The 19753-nt window shown below is 46.7% G+C and overlaps 1 protein-coding gene across 11 annotated transcripts in view; it reads right to left on the minus strand.

Annotated features, from left to right (window-relative positions):
- The window catches only part of LOC149365116 (scoloptoxin SSD14-like), a 135116-nt gene that overhangs the window by 24499 nt on the left and 90864 nt on the right, over positions 1-19753 (minus strand). For 5 of the 11 annotated variants that reach the window (XM_089575183.1, XM_089575186.1, XM_089575184.1 and 2 more), the window contains one exon: positions 2016-2117. The exons of the other annotated variants lie outside the window; for them this stretch is intronic. In XM_089575183.1, the coding sequence (XP_089431309.1) occupies positions 2016-2117 (102 nt within the window). The remainder of the gene's footprint in view (positions 1-2015; positions 2118-19753) is intronic. 11 annotated transcript variants of the gene reach the window in all.

Below are 19753 nucleotides of genomic sequence, written 5' to 3' on the forward strand. Positions count from 1 at the left end.
TAACTCCATAATGATTGTTGCACACGCACACACACAAAAAAAAAAGACGAATGTAAACAATCATTCTCCCTTTCCGCGTGTTTTAAGAGAATTTTTTTAGCAAACGCGAACAAAACCATACATGCACAAATAGCTGAATAAAACTAGGCAAACATCCGTAACATAGAAGCTGCCAAGCAATCACAGCTTTTGTCATTACGGAAAGCATTTGATCCGTCATACATCTTAATAAACAAGGTGGCTTATTTGACAAGCATTGAAAAGTGGCCAACTTGCCAAAACCAGTCGAAAATGTCTACGCATTTAGGTACGCGGAGAACTGCGCGAGTTTGCCCTATTTTCGCTAAGCCATGTACAGCTCTCGTGCACTTTCATTACGCGAACATAGCGCGCGTCAACCACAATGTAATGCTTTTAAAAGTACACTGATTTCCACTCAAAGGTAGTTTGGTTTGCTCCTTCTTGCTCTGTTTATGCGCAGATATTGGACTTTACGTGTACTGCGTAGCGGTGATCCATACTTTTTACTTACAATGCAATGAAAGCAAAATGTAAGTTATCATCCCCAGTATGACGTCAACAAAGCCGGCTATCACTGCGCCACGGTTCGCGCTTTATGTCGTATTGGTTGGCCCCGGTGCACAGTACTAACTGTGCAGAAACAGTGGACAGCACATGCGCTCTCCGTTCACGGATAAATGCATAACCTTGCAGCCCTGCCGGAATCCAGTGATCGCTGACCACTTCCGGCGTATTGTAGCTCGTACCGAATGCAACGCTGTAGGCCAGAATATTTTTATCCGAATCTCTCCAGGTAATTCCTCTGCGCCAAATTACACGTGTTGGCCTACATTCACTGCTTCGCTTAAGGTAAGAAGAAAACGAGTCTTGTGCAGTGTGGAGTTCAGAGGTACATTTAAATAAAACCCACTCGGGACCCCGAAATCTACGCCGGACCTTTACTCCCCGATCTTAGCCCCGTTACCGTGGCAGAAAGCCATTTTTAGAAATGAAAGAAGTGTTATTGACTGACACAAAAAGTGAGTTGTACGAATAAGGGCTACACCTGGCCTCTTACTGTCCCAAGACGTGGGCGACTTGATGACCCACGAGAAAAAAATTATGCTGGGCTGTTATTTTTTTAAATCTACATTCGAAGTTCTGGGCCATCGGAGTCGATCGTATAGGGCAGGTAAAAGCATTACTTTTGATATCAAAGAAGATCAGGACAGTATTAAGATGGCGTTATTGAGCACGATATCTGCATAAGCGTTCTCTACATGCCTGCACATTAGCCGGTACTTCTGCGTCGACCACAGTAAAGAAAATGAAACCTAATGATAAACAACTCCGCCAATGATATTTAACCAGAGTCCGCATGGAAGCCCACACTAAACAGGGCTTGCCCTAACAAAGGCAATCTTACAAAGGCGCAGCTCCCAGGAGTTTTAACAAGTAGTTGACACCTGAGTCGCTCCCTGCGTATTAACCTATTACACCTATAAATGAATAAATAGAGCACATATACGAACGGGTAGGTGACCAAACCTCGCATTGTACGGGACTTGACTATGTTTAAAACATAAATCTCTTCCTCGAAATAGGAGTAAGTATTCCTCTGCAGTGCAACCTTACCTGTTGCATCAATTCGAATATTTCATTCTCTCAAGCCAGTAGAGTACAACAGTGCTGAACCCGTAGATATTGGCGCCTGCCAGCAGTTGTGGTACTATAGGGTTTTCTACGTTTTGTTCTTGACAGCAATCGAACTGTCATTAGCTGACGCAGTACCTGTTTCAAAAAAAAAAAAAAGGCCGGCGTTTCTATACACAATACAAAATGTAAACATCGCCGTTTCATCTGTGCAACGACGGACCACAAAGCTGCGCTTCATTCTGAGCACCTCAGAAGAGAGCCTGTATTCTTGCAGCCCTGCTGAACGGCCCATGAAAGCACATCATGGGACAACGATAAAACAGAGCTGTCACCGTTGGGCTTATTTTATAGAGGTGTACTTGGGTGGAGGAGGCGGCTGCTTGTCTTCCTCTTGCGACAGTGGCTCGTAAGTCGCTGGCAGGCCGCCGAGATACCTCGCTGAACGCATGGCTGGTCGCAGTCTCCCCCAGAAGAAGAAAAAAGAAGATGGTAGACACCCTCAGCCTCCTTGGCCAACACAAGACGCTGGAATCGCGTTACGCGCGACGGAGTGCGTTAACATGCCTTTTCGCAAGCGCTGTGACGAAACACTGAAGATAAGGGAGCTATTCTGCAACGCTGTGCACCAGGCATCCCTACGAGATATCCAAGTTTCTTCAAAAATGTAGGCTTAGCGAACGACGCGCAAGAATTCGCCGATGAGAAGATATGTTTAGGCTAGACATGCTACTCCGTGAACTCCGTGAGAATATGACAATTGGATAGCGTCCCTGATTTCTTAATTGCCAGTGAATGATACTCAAGAAAACAAAGAGGCAATTATTAATGTCAAGTCCATTGACTTAGCACGTGGTTCGGTTTTTCAAGGCCGTGCCCACATCATTACGGTATGAGGCGTGCTGTAATGCTGTGGCGTAAATCAGCCACGTTTTCTGGCTCGTCTGCTTCACGCTATTTAGAAAAGCCGAATGAGAGAGCGGTTGCACTGTCCCAGCTGCCTAAACGAAAACTAAAGTGAATACACGTGGCTGATAAGCGTTGTAATTAACTCCGGAGGATAAAGGGAACGAGATCTGCAGCGCTTTCACACTTCTACTTTGCTAGCAGTGGAGTCCTCGTTCGCCTGAAAGCCTTAGCAATTTTCGTTTGTCCGAAGCCGCCGCCCAGCAGCGCTTCCGAGGGTCGGAGAGGATCAGACCACCTTTAGGGCACCCCAAGGTACCCAGAGGAGGAAAAACACATATGCACCTATGTGCATGGCCACATTCACGCACAAATGCATACTAATAAGGTAAAGCAACACCGCTCGCGCTGCGATGGTCAAAAAGAAACATTCAGGGTGGACGAATGCACGTAGATAACGTAAGAACGAGGAGAGGAAAAAGAAAAAAACGAGGCGAACTTGCAAAGTGCTTATTTAACACGGCTGGTTGACGATTCAGCATAGCTAAACGTAAGATTGTGGCAAGATAAAAGAAGTGCGAACTTGATTGCAATTTTTTTAGGACTAATTAGGGGCCGTGTCTTCCTTCACTCGTGCACCGCGTGAGACAGCCACAACGGGCTAAGCGAGGGGCCAAAGATGCTCCAGCTGTCTTACAAGCCATTAACTTCGTACTGAACGCCTCAGACCTCATTCTCAGACGTTATCTGTTTCGCCCCGAGTACCGAGGCAATTGCTCTGTTCATTACCACACCCCTCCCCCCCTCCCCAAGAAAATAAAAGATCGAAAAATTCTCACAGCTCACCACTCCAGTAGTCGAGCACCTCACCTCTCAGAAAGAAGCCGGTGCATTGACAGCCAAACTAAACAATTTGTGCTATGGGATGAATACGTTAAACTGAAGTCTACAAGAACGAAAGGCAACTCATTTATGGTCCATGCTGGAAAAACTTCCGATCCCTTTGCTAAGTGCGTACTACGAGGCGAGAGCCCTGACTTCTGGGCGAAAGCGATGCAGAGTTCGGAGTCTCGTTGGAGAGGAGCCGTGAGGCTGCACTGGAAACGAAAGTTAATCATGCTCCGCACGAGCAAACAAACCCTTGTGGACTCAGGGCCCGCCTCTTGTGGCGAACATCGTGGACCTCAGTCGCGCAAACAACACAGCCTTGTTTGCCTGTACGGGAGCATAGCCCACCCGTCCAAGGCGGCACTCTTGCGAGAGCGCTTGCTGCATGCATGCGCTGTGTTGCGCCGCGAGTGCACTCAACGCGTAAATTCGAGACGTTTAACCTTCTACTCACACATTGCTTTCAATGATATGCAGTGAGTGACCATGTACAGTCGTGGACAGATTAATTACGACCATGCTTCTGTAGCCAAACTGTTTTAATGCGTTACCTAGTGAAATACAATTGGTGTTTGATATAGTGATGCACATAGATGGCACGCGTGCGCTTGCTCATAAAAGAAGCAAACCTTCCTATTTCAGTCGCACAAAGCGGGAGAATATTTGGAATCTACCTACTAATGGAGTGTGCAGCAGTGGATAGGTCGGCCCAGTTAGTTATGGCAGTGCTTATCTTACCGGCAGCCGGGAGAATTCCCTGACTCAAAATTTCCCAGCACTCTCCTCTGACTGGCTGCTCAGGGCGTCATGCGAATAATTTTCCAGCGCTTTTCATGACACCGATACTGCTGCCACAGTTCGTTTTAGCGGCTGCCGGAAATACAAGACTCTCCCGGCTTTTACCAGTCGAGCAGAATGCTGGGCCAGTTAGTGTAGCGACATATTCAAGAAAACTTTGCGCAGAATAACACAAGACGGAAGGGAGAAACACGTACACACACACGAGCGCCTTAGTCACCTTTGCGCTCGTATGTGTGTACGTGTGTGTACGTTGAATTTTACCAGTGATCGGCTAGAGCATATGACCCAATTCCTAGTGTTACTTCTTGAGGCCATTCTTGCCCACTGAGCATTTCGGAGTGCTAAGCAACATACACGCGGCTCGACACAACCGGAAGTGGACGCAGTGAACAATAGTTTGCACCTCGTAGACTGAGGAACATTGGCACGTATCTGCAAACACTGCACTGGCGGGTGGCTGTTTCTGCACCGGCCACCCGTAGGCTTCGCGTGACCCATGTTGCTCTCTCCGAGCAACCTCTCGCACAGATGGCACGACGCTCGTCGATAGGATTCAGGTTGTCTGCTACAATGTGCACAATGAGTGTCGATCATCTTGCGATTTTTCCGCCAAAACTCGTTTTGGAACCGGTTGCATTGCCCTTATATGGTATGCATAAACCATCACCTTTAGATGTTCGAGTACCTTCTGTTAGATTATATTGTGGGGTTATAATAATCCGACTCACTAATCCATCTTTGTCCTCCTATCAATCCCTATTAATGCACTTTAATCAATTTTCTGAAGTTGGCCTACTTAGTTCCAAAAATTTGGCAGCCCTTTGAATTTTTTCTGATTGGGCCTACTTCCAAAATTTTGGGGGTCCTCAGATATTAAAGTTTGGCGGTGCCCTATGATTGGTCCACTCGTGGTCATGTGGTGTTGATGACGTCATGGCACTCTCAGTAGCATTCATAGATCTCAGAGAGCTCTCATACCACTGCTGGCGAAGTAGCGAAGTGGTGCGCCATTTCCCCGGCATGTGTCTGTTTCAAACAACGCCTCCGGTGGGCTTCTGAGATTCAAGTTGCGTTTCCTGAGCTCCCGTAAGGCTCAAGCGCAGTGCCACGCGAGCTTTGCCACAATAATTGAAAAAAATATCTTGATATTGATACCCGATACCTGCACCGGCACCAGTACCGGCACCAGATACTGAGCCAACATTCAATTCCCATACAGATGATTGATACTGTATAGTCGACAACTGAGTACACCACTGAAACCGCCAATATTGATTAATTAATTTATTTATTTACAAATACTGCAGGCCCGTCTCGGACCCATGCAGGGTAGATACAAGGCAGAAGAATGACGATTGCAGATCAAACAAGGAAAACAAGTGTAGGCACAAATAAATACAAAATAACGGTTTACCACCACAGGGGAACCGCGGTGGTAATGATGTAAAATCAAGACGATTAAAATATTCTATGAACAATTTTTGGCAATTTCCTCGCTGGCTTCCCAGAACCCTACTCGCAGCGCCGCCCCTCCTCCTCCTGTTTTTCTCCCTTCTCCTCTTTTCTTTCACGGCTGTTGCGCTCTTCGGTCTATTCCTCTGGCGAGTCTGCCTCCGCGCACCGCCGCCGCGAATCTGCGCGTCTTCTGGACCACGCGGTCTGTGTTCTTTAATATTTTTCATGCTTTATAGTTTAATTTCTTTTTTATTTTGTTTCTTTTCATATTCGCACTTTTTATTTGTTTTATTTCACTCACGAAACCCGTGCGTTCACTAGATGTGCCTTTTCTCTAATATTTTTCGTGGTTTATGATCTAATTTCTTATATTTTTCTTTCTTTTCATACTCGCAATTTTTTCATTCGTTTTATTTCACTCACGAAACCCGCGCGTTCACTAGATCTGCCTTTATTCTTGCTCAAACCGTGTTCGTGGCGGAATGGCAGCGACTACCCTTGAAGTGCCAAACGCCCTGGTTCGATTCCCAGTCTCAATAAAGTTTTTTTTTTCTTCGCCGGAACTCGAACACACTTGCTAGCATTCCCTGCTCACGACAGTATGAGGCATTAAAGGCTTTCGCTTTAATAAAGCGATTCTGCTCGTATTTTCTTTCACAGCTGTTCTGCTCCTGGCGAGCTTCTAGGGCGGCCGGCTCGCGATTTTCGCGTTGCCCTTCGAGCCATTCGTGTGGCCGGCACGTTCCTCGCGCAAAGAAGGCGACTGCGCACGTACTTAAAATGGCGTTAAAGGGCGATTCACACGACGATCCGCTCGCCCGCGGCCGGCGCACTACCTGGTCTCCTTCCGTGATATTCTCTCGTATTACCGAGACAAACGAAGGGAATACGCACCCCCCGCTCCGTCCCTCACCATAGCGCAGGCTGCACATTGGCGACAACTACAAGCCCGGACAGCTCAATACCCAATACTGCTGCATGCCCGATACCCAGACCAATTCTCGTCATCATGCAAACTTTTGCGGCAAACCAGGCGCCCCTACGATTTACATCATTGGCAATGAACGTTTCCACCACCACCTACGTGTTCATGCGTCAGCACATTGAGAGGCGCGCTGACCAGGCCGCGGTCCAGAAGACGCGCAGATTCGCGGCGGCGGTGCGCGGAGGCAGACTCGCCGGAGGAATAGACCGAAGAGCGCAACAGCCGTGAAAGAAAAAAAGAGGAGAAAGGAGAAAAACAAGAGGAGGAGGGGCGGCGCTGCGAGGAGGGTTCTGGGACGCCAGCGAGGAAATTGCCCAATTTTTGTTAATACAACTGGTATTAATACAGATGATGTATGATTTGCTCTGTGGTTATAAGGATTTTTCGGGAATTTGATGTAGAGCACTGTATTCGAAAGTATTTTAGCAATTCTGTCCACACGAATTTCTGAAAGTTCGAATGTCGGCGCACCTGGTTTCGTTAAAACTATGGCATCGGAACGTAGCCATGATGACGTCGAGACGATCACTTTCAGAAGCAGCCTAGCAAAATCTTTCTTAAAGCAAATGTTCTTCATGCGAAGCGCTTTGTAAACACCTAACTACATACTAATAAACTTCAAACTGTTTCTGATGCTCTTCGTTTGTTGCTTGAGTATTTACCGGCTGCCTCTGTCTTTGGCCTGTGGTAGAAGGTGCATGCTACATGCGCTTGAGAAAGACGAACAATTACTTCTCCGTCACTATTTTTAATAGGCATTTGAAGTTGAACCTTCTCCGTTAAAGTTCTGTAGCAAAACAACAAACAATAAAAAGGCCAGAATTTTTTTTATTAGGGAAAACATGTCTTGCTTATCTCTGTTATTTAGGTGGGTCTTTTTTCTTTAATTGACGGCAGTAGGTAGCAGTAATTCCCCAGAGCGCCAGAGCGAAAGAGCGCCGCGATGCGGCCGTGCTTTAAGCGAAGCAAATGAGAAAAGCCTCTGTATAGAGGAACACACTGGCGCCTTGCCCTGATGTTTTAGGAAGGTGCCTTTTATCAACGAAAAAGAGTGAAGCATAGCACCGTCGACCCGAGGAAACTCAAGTTTCCTTCTAGTGCTTCTTGACTACTACGGCTTGTCGCTAGGAATGCGTCAGCTGATGCATTTGACGCTGCCGGCGTGGAAAAGTCGGTGACCTCTATCGTGTTTGAAAAGTAAACAACAAATGTTCTGTAAGATCCGGGGCATGTTGGCAACCATCGCGACTTGAGATAGCCGTGAAGGGGTGTTGTTTCAACCATACCGCTGAGCCTATCTCCTCGTCCCGTCTGTCACCGATTGTGCAGAAGCGCATCATACATGTATGTGTCGTGTCTGCCAAACAAGGGATATAGGAAGAAAGGCGACTGACTGGACCCACGACGTTGGCATCGCGTCTTTCTAATTCCGCCTTTTTTTTTTCAGTGCGTTTCTGCCTGAGCGAGTGTCCGTAAGTCTGTCTTACAGCAGCCTCAAGATCTGCGACCACTTGTTTTCTTTCTTTTTTTTTTGAGTATCGAGTTTCCTTAGAATACACGGTAAACTAAAAATGTACATTCGATACCGATACTCCGATACTTCAATTTTTGGCAAGCGATACTTAATACGGATGCGCAAAATGCATCGAAAAATTGTATCCAAGATGCATGTAACTTGAATACTGCACCACGCCTGGTGCCGCCTTGGGCAGGCGGCAATCCCACGTAATTTATTTGAATTAATTTCATTGCCACGCGGGGCAGGTAGCTCAGAGGCCGGTGAGAAGGTTGACACGTGCCGTCGTGGCCAGGTGATGAGGACGTCTTAAGGCCACGTGACCTCTCTCGACCAATCATTAGTTTAACTGCCACCTGCCGAGGTGGCCACTCTGCTCACAGTTCTCTGGACAGGTTTCTACTTGCCACGGTGGGCAGACTGCGATAACGTCACAAGGTCACGTCACCTCTCTCGACCGATCAGGAAATTTCGTGACAGAAGCCGGAATTTCTTGTGAGACAACCTAAATGCTACGGCATTAACAAGGAAAAGTAACTGATATTAAAAATGCTCATTGTGAAGACGAGGGTGAGGGCCGGGGAGGGCTAGGGATTTGTCGGTGAAGGTGAGGGAGGAAAAACGACAATGAGGGCATTTGCCCACACCTCTGCCAGCGACAGTGTGTGTGCCTTCTCCTGGTCCCGTATTTCGGTTTCCGCTGGTTTGTGCTAGTAAAACCTAGATGATGGGGCAAACTTTTTATTGTATTGCTTAATCTTTTTGATGCCGCTTTTCGGACCACTGCGCCGGTCCTGAAAGAGCTCGAAGGAAGGCGCCGCCGCGGAAGAAGTCCATAGTGCACCCCTGCCGAGGATTTTTCGGCGGACGCTGCTGACTTCTAGTCTCTCTGAAAGTAGGGATTCTTTACCAATTTCGCTCCATCGCGTCGCATTAAAAAATGACTCCTACTAAGTTAGGGTAGCTGATTTTGAACCCGCGGGAGTAACAGGAATGGGAGGTCCGAACAAGACGAGCAAGTTCTCAAGGCCAGACAAGAAAAATACGCCGGTGTTTATCCAACTTACATCGCGAGCACGGACTCGTGATGCAACCGCGAGCATTCACGTTCTGTCGTAAACAAGAAGCCGGCTGCCAAGGCTAAATTTACTCTCGTCCGTACCTTGTTCCAGCTAGGCGTTTACGCTTGCTCTCCAAGCGCGACTCGATTATAACCTTACTTCCGTGAACGTAAGGAAGGCTACGCAAAAAAGGAACAAAATACATGACCTAACACCTCATCTTCACTTTCTCGGCCTCAACCTTTGCCGCCCTATAATCAGGGCGTATTTTTTCCTGTCGCGCGCTTAGTCAGCGCGCACTAGTAAGGACTAACGATTTTCATTACTTCCTTGAGGATACAGGCACGTTTTCTGACTTCTTTGTTTCGCCGCTTCGCAACATCTCAAGAGGGACTTTACTATTGCCTTTTTTTTTCTTCGTTACGAACGGACGCGTTCCTACACATATAGGTCGCCCATTATTCTAACAATGGGCGACCGACCACCCACCTTGCTGCTATCGCCGCCGCCGACTTCCGTTCTTCTAACGGCACAGGTTCCCCCAATAAACAATTTTCTTTGGAAGCATTTAGCTGACTTATTACTTCCCGACAACCGCCACCACTACATAGCTTTATGTTGACTTTTTTCGGCGCGCCAATAGTGTCCTGCGCAAGTGCTTCTGAGAAGTTTTTTCTTTTTTTTTAACACTGAAAGCTGTTATACACAATCTTCCACGGGGATTTCAGAGCAATACCGTCAACATATGCATAGCTTTTTGACATTATCAGTTGCGAAACTTCCCATTGGGTCTGCATATGAAAGAAAAACGGTTGCCTGAGTGGGCAGAAATTCGGGTGTTTACGGACTGCTGCAACGCCCGTGGTCAGTGATAGTGATATAAACTGTGTTCAAGTTACGAACTTCGAGTCTGTTGATAAACGCGTAATATATATATATATATATATATATATATATATATATATAGCGAAGTATACGCTTCGTTAAACGAAACATATTTATTCTACTCGACGTTTCTATCGGAAGACCGATCGGAAGACCGATCTTCGGTCTTCCGATCGAAATGTCGAGTAGAATAAATATGTTTCGTTTAACGAAGCGTATACTTAGCTATATATTCTTGTAAGCAGTCAAGTACTTCATGCTTTCGCAACCTATATATATATATAACAGCCACAGAAACCAATGGACACAGGGTATTTTTAATTATTTATTTTGGGGTGTTGATCAATTTAGAATATTACTGAGTATATTACCGCTTAAAGCTAATTGATTAGAAAAGCAGAAGAAAAACAACCACATGCCGCCGGTGGGATCCGACCGCCGGTGGGATCCGAAACCACGACCTCCGAATTAGGCGTCCGGACGCGTAATTCGGAGGTCGTGGGTTCGGATCCCACCGGCGACTTATGGTTGTTTTTTCTTCTGCTTTTCTAATTAATTACCTTTAAGCGATAACATATTCAGTAATATTCTAAATTGATCAACACCACAAAATAAATAAAAAATTAAAAATCCTCTGTGTCCCTTGGTTTCTGTGGCTGTTGGCTTCTCTCATATGTATAACGAGCCCCTCATTCCCCTTCCCGTGTTTGCTTATATATATATATATATATATATATATATATATATATATATATATATATATATATATATATATATATATATATATATATATATATATATATATATATATATATATATATATATATATATATTCAGTAGGGGTTCCAATGGCCCAGTTTACTAGTTTAGGTACAGTATTACGACAAACGCGACTGTTCTTTTAACGTTTATTTTGCCAACAGTTTCGGGAATGGTATTCCCTTCGTCAGGGCAGGCTTACAATGAATCCGTTTCGTCAATATAAGGACACAGAACAAGCGAGGAGGTATAATCTCCGCCCTCTAAACAAACTTGAGAATGAGGGCAGGGGACCGTATAATAGGCAGCACGACAAGTCTCAAACGGGCCGCGGCTGAACAACAACCAGAAAAAACAAACGGGGAGGTGGAAATGGAGTGTGTGTTGGCCGTCTCTCGAACGCGTCCCTTGCAAGCGTCTCAGGATACCTGATACGGGCCGCCCGCTCGGACCCGGCGGCGTCTTGCGGGGGTGTGCGCGTTTTTGGAGGGGGGGCGGGGGGGGGGGGGGGTAGCGGCTTCCGTGTGCGCCGAGAGCCGGGTCTAACGTTCTTTTGCCCCTTCTATCGCTGTGCTGTTCAGGCTCGTTCTTTGCTATTACTTTACCATTTCCACCTCCCCGTTTGTTTTTTCTGGTTGTTGTTCAGCCGCGGCCCGTTTGAGACTTGTCGTGCTGCCTATTATACGGTCCCCTGCCCTCATTCTCAAGTTTGTTTAGAGGGCGGAGATTATACCTCCTCGCTTGTTCTGTGTCCTTATATTGACGAAACGGATTCATTGTAAGCCTGCCCTGACGAAGGGAATACCATTCCCGAAACTGTTGGCAAAATAAACGTTAAAAGAACAGTCGCGTTTGTCGTAATACTGTACCTATATATATATATATATATATATATATATATATATATATATATATATATATATATATATATATATATATATATAAGATAAAGTCCCCAGAAATTGAAAAACATAGCAGAATTTAATTCACGCCGTTTCAGCTGGAGGACCAGCCTTTTTCGAGTATATATATTGCGCGGTCGTTTTCGTGCCTAATATCAGACTTGAGTCAGCCATGGAGTTGGTCATGGACGACGCACGACGGCGACATCGCCAAGTCCCTTGTTATGGTGTTCTTCTACTCTTCCGACAGAGAAGATCAGGAAACCGACGCCGTGCTGTCTTTTGTCGCAACACACTTCATTCGGATAGACCGCAGTCGGATTCCAGACTAGTATGAAAGCGTGGTTGCCGGATGCAGTCGAGCCCACTTATAACGAACCTGACGGTCATACGGACTGCGTTCGTTGTATAAGATATTCGTTGTAAGTATACTTCCCCTTTTGCAGCTAAAATTACCAAATCCGCGAAAAGTGGCGTTAATTTCGTAAAAAACTGCTTCAAGCGCGTCTACTCCTTTGAAGCAGAACCTACCGCGACGCTTTCCAAGTTCTCCAGGGCGGTCATGTTCTGCTCGCCGAGACCCTTGCTGCCAAATGTATGCTTTAGGGGAGAGTTACAACAAACTGTGGTTCTAGCGTCCACGGGAGCTGATGTCAGCTCGGCCGCGTTAATCAGATTCCTGATGACTGGGTATCACTCGTACTTTGCTTACAACGGCTGGTTTGGTTTATGGGGTTTAACGCCCCAAAGCGACTCAGGCTACGAGGGACGCCGTATAGTGAAGGTCTCCGGAAATTTCGATCACCTGGGGTTCTTTAATGTGCACTGACATCGCACAGTACACGGGCCTCTAGAATTTCGCCTCCATAGAAATTCAACCGCCGTGGCCGTGATCGAACCCGCGTCTCTTTCAGGCCAACAGCCGAGCACCATAACCACTGAGCCACCGCGGTGGCTTTCGTACAGCGGTTCCGTCAGAACACCGCTCTGCAATGTTCTCTCCCCACGAACGTAGTCATCCGGGTAAACATCCGGCCAGCTATGAATCAACGATGCGTTGCCACAAATCTTCGTGCGTCTAATCTCGTTTGCTAGAGAGCGTCATATATCGTTCCTGGGCGCATGCAGAGAGGAAAGGAGCGCAATTCACGTGCGCACAGCTGCACTGCCTGCCATCTGGCGCTGCCTGTAGTACGCGGTAGCGGCACAATGGGGGAACTTGCGGGGAAGGAGGCGCATACCACAGCCTGGCGAGCAAGGCACTCTCAAACTTCTCAAATCTCTGCCGTTACTAGATCCACGACCGTGGGGAGTGAGTAGTTTTTGCTTCCACTTAGGATTCTCTGATGAGCCGGCCCGCAAAAGGTGTCCGCAAATTTTGTCCGCACGTTTACGTCATTCTCTGAAGATAAATTTGTGAAAGTGGGATTGTGATAGATAGCGTGTGATAAAATGTTGCCGCGGGAAAAATTTGGTTGATAAGGCGTGATTAGTGAACTAATTAAACTAGAAAAAAAAGCGAAAAATTGAACTTAGGCGTCAAAATAGCCTCGGACGTCGATATAATACACGGACATCAGAACAACCACGGACGTCGATGTAGTATGTGGACGTTTTGCTTTCGTTTTTAGGGGCAATGTCGCCGTGGATGAGGGATGCCCCTCGACGTCAGCGCTTGCTGGACGCGCAACTTTTTCAACTTCGGAGCCGAGTTTACGACGCCTCGTTCGCTATAACCGAGGTAAGCGGCATCAGTTGTTCATTGTATCTAAGACGAACCGCCACTGCCTTAATGCATATTGCGGCGGTAGCACCGCCCACGTTCGTAATAAGAGAGCGGTCGTTATATCTGCGGCAGTTAAAATGAGCTCGACTGCACTTCAATTTCGAATTCACGAGGCTCTTCAGACAATGTAGAGAGACGTTCGAAGGACTTTCGGCACGGTTCAAGGACTCGGCACATTTTCGAACGGAACTTCTCGAGGAGGGCTTCCACACAACCCCACCGATGCGGCATATGCCTGCCAGCTTAACACAGCAGGCAAAGGTACCAGCGCTGTTTGCTGCAAAACACGCTCGGATCTGCCCTACCCGAAGTTTGCAAACTGCATGGACACCGTTGCAGCCCCGTTTTAAAAAAAAAAGTTTCATGTAAACTCGCACGCACACGAACGGTTTGTCACAATACGGCAGCTGTAACACAAAACAAAAAAGTTACCTGCTATGTGTAGATTTCAGTGCAATTTTCTCGCAAAATCAGCCCGGACCCTTCGACGACAGGGAACCGCTTCCTGAATTCACCGTCGATATTTACTAGCATGTTAGCGTCGTCTGCTGAAAGCCGTCTTCACGTGCACAACTATTTTGCACCTCTTTGACGGCCGTGGTTCTCTGCACCACGGCTGCGCCCGAATCAATCGAGGATGGCATGCATGGGGCGCCCTGAATCGAGGGCTTTGCCACCGGTGCAGGCGGTGCAGTGTACATAAACCGGTGCAGGGTGCATAAACCAGTGCAGGCGGTGCAGTGTACCGCGGGTGAATCAAATGCAGCTGTTGTATGGATGGATGAGCGAACATGCATGACTGTGCGCGATGCACACTAGCCCTATACTACTGCCCATAAACACACAGATTACAAGCTTACACCCCATGAGTCCCATGACTGGTTACGGCACCCGACCACTCCAACACTCGCGGCAAAAGGCGCTCACTATAAAGCGTACCCGTGGCGCTATAGCGAGTTCTGCGCTAACACCGCGAAAGACAGTCCGCGCCCGTACCAATCGTTAATAAACACTCCTACTTGCATCAGCATTTCAAACCACCCAAGCTGCGGCAGGGGTAAACGTCCAGTGTTTCGTTTTCGTTTTGCGAACAAGTATTGGAAGAGCGTTTACAAAAGACAGAATGGCTGTGTAAGAACGTGTGAATGACTGGCTCATTAGGTTTTCAACGATTTCATCTGCTCAATTTAATCCTTTTCTTTGTTCATTTTATTGTTCCAAATATTGGTTCTTGCTTCTTTTTGTTATGCTCCGGGCGATAAGAGGGTCGGGATAATATACGTGCTTTTGGGTTTATATTGTGTTATTTTTTTCTGTCCTGTGCGTCTTGCCTTAAGTAAAACATACACGCACTAATGCACACAGACACACGTGTTCACACGTATCTATTCGACGTGGTGGCTTATTCTAAAATAAAGTTGCAAGTTAGCGCCTGTCCCGTCTACATATATGTCGTCCGTGTCTTTTTTGTGCTATGTTAACACACACACACGCGTACACACACACACGCGCGTACACACACACACACACACACACACACACGCGTACACACACACACACACGCGTACACACACACACACACACACGCGTACACACACACACACACGCACACACGCGCGTACACACACACACGCGCGCGTACACACACACACACACACACTCACACGCACACGCGCACGCGCACGCACACACGCACGCACACACACGCACAGAGCGAAACAGTGCATCGTTCCGTTTAAATTTGCGCAGCTGTTGTACAATGACTACCGTGCAAAGTCTATCTCTCCAGGAAGCAGCCGCTGTGCGGCATATCCCAACGCCACATGCCCTGTCGACAGATTCCTCTGTTCTTGCTCATGACGCTGAGAAACTAGTCCCCAGTTGTAAATCGTTTTACCGCACAAAGAAAGAAAGAGAAGTATTCGCATCAGCAGTATTTGCGCACAATCTTTCAGTCAGGAACGTATGCATTACCTGAACACGCTACACTTATACACTTCATCGGATATCAACGCTGATGGAGAGTGTTAAACACCACTTGAAATGTGCAGAACTACTCCAGTGACGTGAACACACAACTCTATAATGCAGCAGCGATGAAAAATTCTGCATTACGCCAAAAGTAACGCTCTATTCTGCATTCAAACGATATGCTTCATTTATGTTAGGCAAGCCCGTCTTCAAATCTCAACATAAAAAAAATGTGCTCGTTTCTGACGAAAAGCAGCTCTGATACGGACTGCAACAGTGTCTCGGTTGTTTCTGTAACTGTTAGCTGGCACGTCATCGTATGCGCTCTCAAAAACTTTTTAAAAAGTGAAGCCCAACTATTAAAAATGGAGCAAAATTATAGACTCACAAGGACGTCGTCGCTACGCTATACCGAGTCGAAACCCACAGGCCGTGTTCGTCTCGCTTTCTTTCCAGCACAGCAGTGCACAATGGCAACGCTCCCAACACCGCGACACGTGGCTGCACACGGCGGATGCGAAAGGCCGACTGGTGTTTCATTGACAGGTGCGACTAGGCCTGGCGAGCAGCATGGAATGAGCTCGCAAGCTTAACAGTTTTTCTCGTGATTCGTTCATGGCATGACGGCAGATAGCTCGCAACATATGCTTAATTTTCTTCTTATTCGGTCCTTTTTCTATTCTTCGCAGCTGTGTGCATGTAGCGGCCTAGTTTTCATTTTACATCTCTCAGTGGCACCATTCAACGGTTATTCTGTTGCACAACTGGCTAAATTTAGTGCAGTTCAGCATTGAAAGTGTAGGATCTTCAGATCCTATCCGCCATGTACTCTTTCTTTCTTTTTTTTTTTCAATTAGTACCACGTCACGACGTTTAAAAAGCGTAACTTCGTAAACTGTTTTCCTTTATCGTGGATTTCATGTGAACTGATCTGTGGTTTGAACACGTTAGAGATTCAGGTACTCGCGCAGTTTCCCTGAATTAAGTGCTGTATCATAGATATGACCATGCAAGTGGAACAAATAGTCTATCCCAACTAAATGAAAACGACAAATTTCGCCACCGTCACTATTAGGAAAACGAAACCAAGATCTTTTAACAGTTTAAAACAGAGTCCGCCTAGCGTGTAATGTCAGTTTCAGTTCTAGTCCCGGGAAGACTGAAGCGCGCGTCAAGACACGCAAAACTCACGAAAATGTACCCAAGAAGGGTCGTTGGCCATCTTGCTAGAAAGAGAAAGAGAGGAAGCTTTTCAAACTTGGAGATTAAAATTCTCGAACCCTGCCGGATGACCCTGCCAGGCGACGACTGCAATCACCGAAACTGAAAGTTACACAGATAGGACAAATCCGTTGTGCAGTGGACCGTGGAGTAGCAACAAAATGATGGGGAATTTCACGAAAAGGCAACGTGTAAGTCGGCGACATCTGTTGTGCACTACTATCGTATGTTGATTTCCATCATGATCCTACGTTATTTTTACATGTTACTGTTTCCGAACATGCCGAATAATTTTTGTTGCAATACGGATCGATGCAGTGAGTGCTTACTATTATATAAAAACAATTTTACATTAAACAGAAGAGATTTACACTTATACGCAGGCACTCATCCGTCCAACAATAAGCATCAATGCAGTGACCGTAGGAAGTACACCACTATCAGCAATCACTGTGAAAGAGCGACGACTTGGACCTACGGCCGGCGTGGCACTGAAAGGCGGATGAAGAAAAGACGGAAGATAGCGCCCAACAGCCCCACGGTGTGAACCGTTCACTGAAGTCAATGCTGGCGGAACTCCCATTCTGCCCTCGCCCCGCCGCGCTTCCTACTAGGCCGCATTCCGTCTCGCGACGTCCTGGGGCGCGTTGCCAACAAGAGCGGAAACGACCCAGCGCCCTGCGGGGAGTGAACGTCGACGTCAGTGACGCTGGCACTGAGGCAGACCCTGCCGAAGGCTGCAGTGTCAGCATTAAAAAGTGATGTGACGAGACAAAAAGCGCCGCTTGTGGAAGTGGACGACCACGTTATTCGCAGCTGATAAGACTAACGCTTTCTGTTAAAACTCTACTGCACTCCGTTCAAACTCACTGATTTAGAAACGGCACATAACACTGTATCGATTTGGTATTTTTCGCGGTGACTGAATTTTCTCAGCGGACATCGATGTTTAAATTCTGCGGTTTCGATTGGCTTCTTTCTATAACGTCTGCCGTATAACGTCTGCTGCAGGCTTTCATTAATGGCTCGGTTTCCCTCACAGAAAATGGTAATGTAATATTAATAAATCTAGCCAGTGTTGCGATCGAAAGCTAAATGACGGTATCTTCGTGATGCCGCTCACCTCCGCCCCCCGCCCCCTAAAAAAAAAAGAAAGCAGTGCGGGCCTCATGTGTCTGTGCTCAAAATGTTAGCTTTAGTGTTACGAAATAGCCATTCCGCGATGTACGAAAAAAACAAGAAAGCATGAATTGGTGAAAAAAGAAGAGTAAGGAAGCTTACGAGTACCGGACTAAAGGGCTCTTTCGAACAATGATTAAAAAAGTGTACAATGCCCAACGTGGGGCTCGAACCCACGACCCTGAGATTAAGAGTCTGCTCTATTGACTGAGCTAGCAAGGGTGGATGAGCGGGCTAGTTGGTAGTTCGTCTTGGGGGAAAAACACAGCGCACTCCTAAGAAAAGGACAAAGAATCGTCTTGTCTTTCTTGGTCCTTGTATTAGGAGCGCACTGTGTTTTTCTCCAAGATGACTGAGCTAGCCGGGCGGCGGGTTCCCTGTGGATGTAGATGACTGATAGGTACGAACTTCGACTAAAGTGCATTTCGCGTGGTCCCCATACAATGTAGAATTACGTTCTGGTTATCGCACTGCTTCAATTCTGGTCGACAAAAAGCCCGATCAGCTATCACGATCGAGATTTCTGAAAATAGACGTAAAATCGAAAACTGGGCGAGGCGGTGCAAAAAATTAAAATGAAAATTGGTTTTATGGAAAGGAAATGACGCAGTAACTGACTTACATATCTCGGGAGGAAGGTAGGAAGGTAGGAGTGAAAGAAGAAAGGAAGAAAGAGCTGCCATAGCGGAGGTCTCCGGAATAATTTCGACCCCCTGGGGTTCTTTAACGTGCACTGACATCGCACAGCACACGGGCGCCTTTTGGTGAACATTTAGCATTTTGAACAGCGCGAAGAAACGAGGACTAAGCAAAAAAAAAACACATACACACACGAAGCGCTGACTATCAACTCAATTTTTATTCGGAAAGACTCAACTTTATAAATCCTTCAAACCAATTTCGCACAGGCGCACAAGGCATAAAAACACACACAAAATGCAAAAATAAGGCAAAGGACACGTGCGTGCAATAACATCATTGAGTTGCAATAGTTCTCGCAAGATCGATCGGGTGTAACGCCATCGAAGGTTTTGCGACACATGGGGTCTGCGATGTGGCGATTGGTTGGTAAATTGGTTTTTTGAGGAAAGGAAATGGCGCAGTATCTGTCTCACATATATCGGCGGACACCTGAACCGCGCCGTAAGAAAAGGGAGGAAGGTAGGAGTGAAAGAAGAAAGAGAGACGAGGCCGTAGTGGAGGTCTCCGGAATAATTTTGACCACCTGGGGGTCTTTAACGTGCACTGACATCGCACTTCACACGGGCGCCTTTTGGTGAACATTTAGCATTTTGAACAGCGCGAAGAAACGAGGACTAAGCAAAAAAAAAAAAAAACATACACACACGAAGCGCTGACTATCAACTCAATTTTTATTCGGAAAGAGTCAACTTTATAAATCCTTCAAACCAATTTCGCACAGGCGCACAAGGCATAAAAAAACACACACAAAATGCAAAAATAAGGCAAAGGATACGTGCGTGCAATAACATCATTGAGTTGCAATAGTTCTCGCAAGATCGATCGGGTGTAACGCCATCGAAGGTTTTGCGACACATGGGGTCTGCGATGTGGCGATTGGTTGGTAAATTTGTTTTTTGAGGAAAGGAAATGGCGCAGTATCTGTCTCACATATATCGGCGGACACCTGAACCGCGCCGTAACAAAAGGGAGGAAGGTAGGAGTGAAAGAAGAAAGAGAGAAAGAGGCCGTAGTAGAGGTCTCCGGAATAATTTCGACCACCTGGGGATCTTTAACGTGCACTGACATCGCACAGCACACGGG

The sequence above is a fragment of the Amblyomma mixtum genome, chromosome 2, assembly GCF_055824585.1.
Source record: "Amblyomma mixtum isolate Tamu chromosome 2, ASM5582458v1, whole genome shotgun sequence".
NCBI lineage: Eukaryota > Metazoa > Arthropoda > Arachnida > Ixodida > Ixodidae > Amblyomma > Amblyomma mixtum.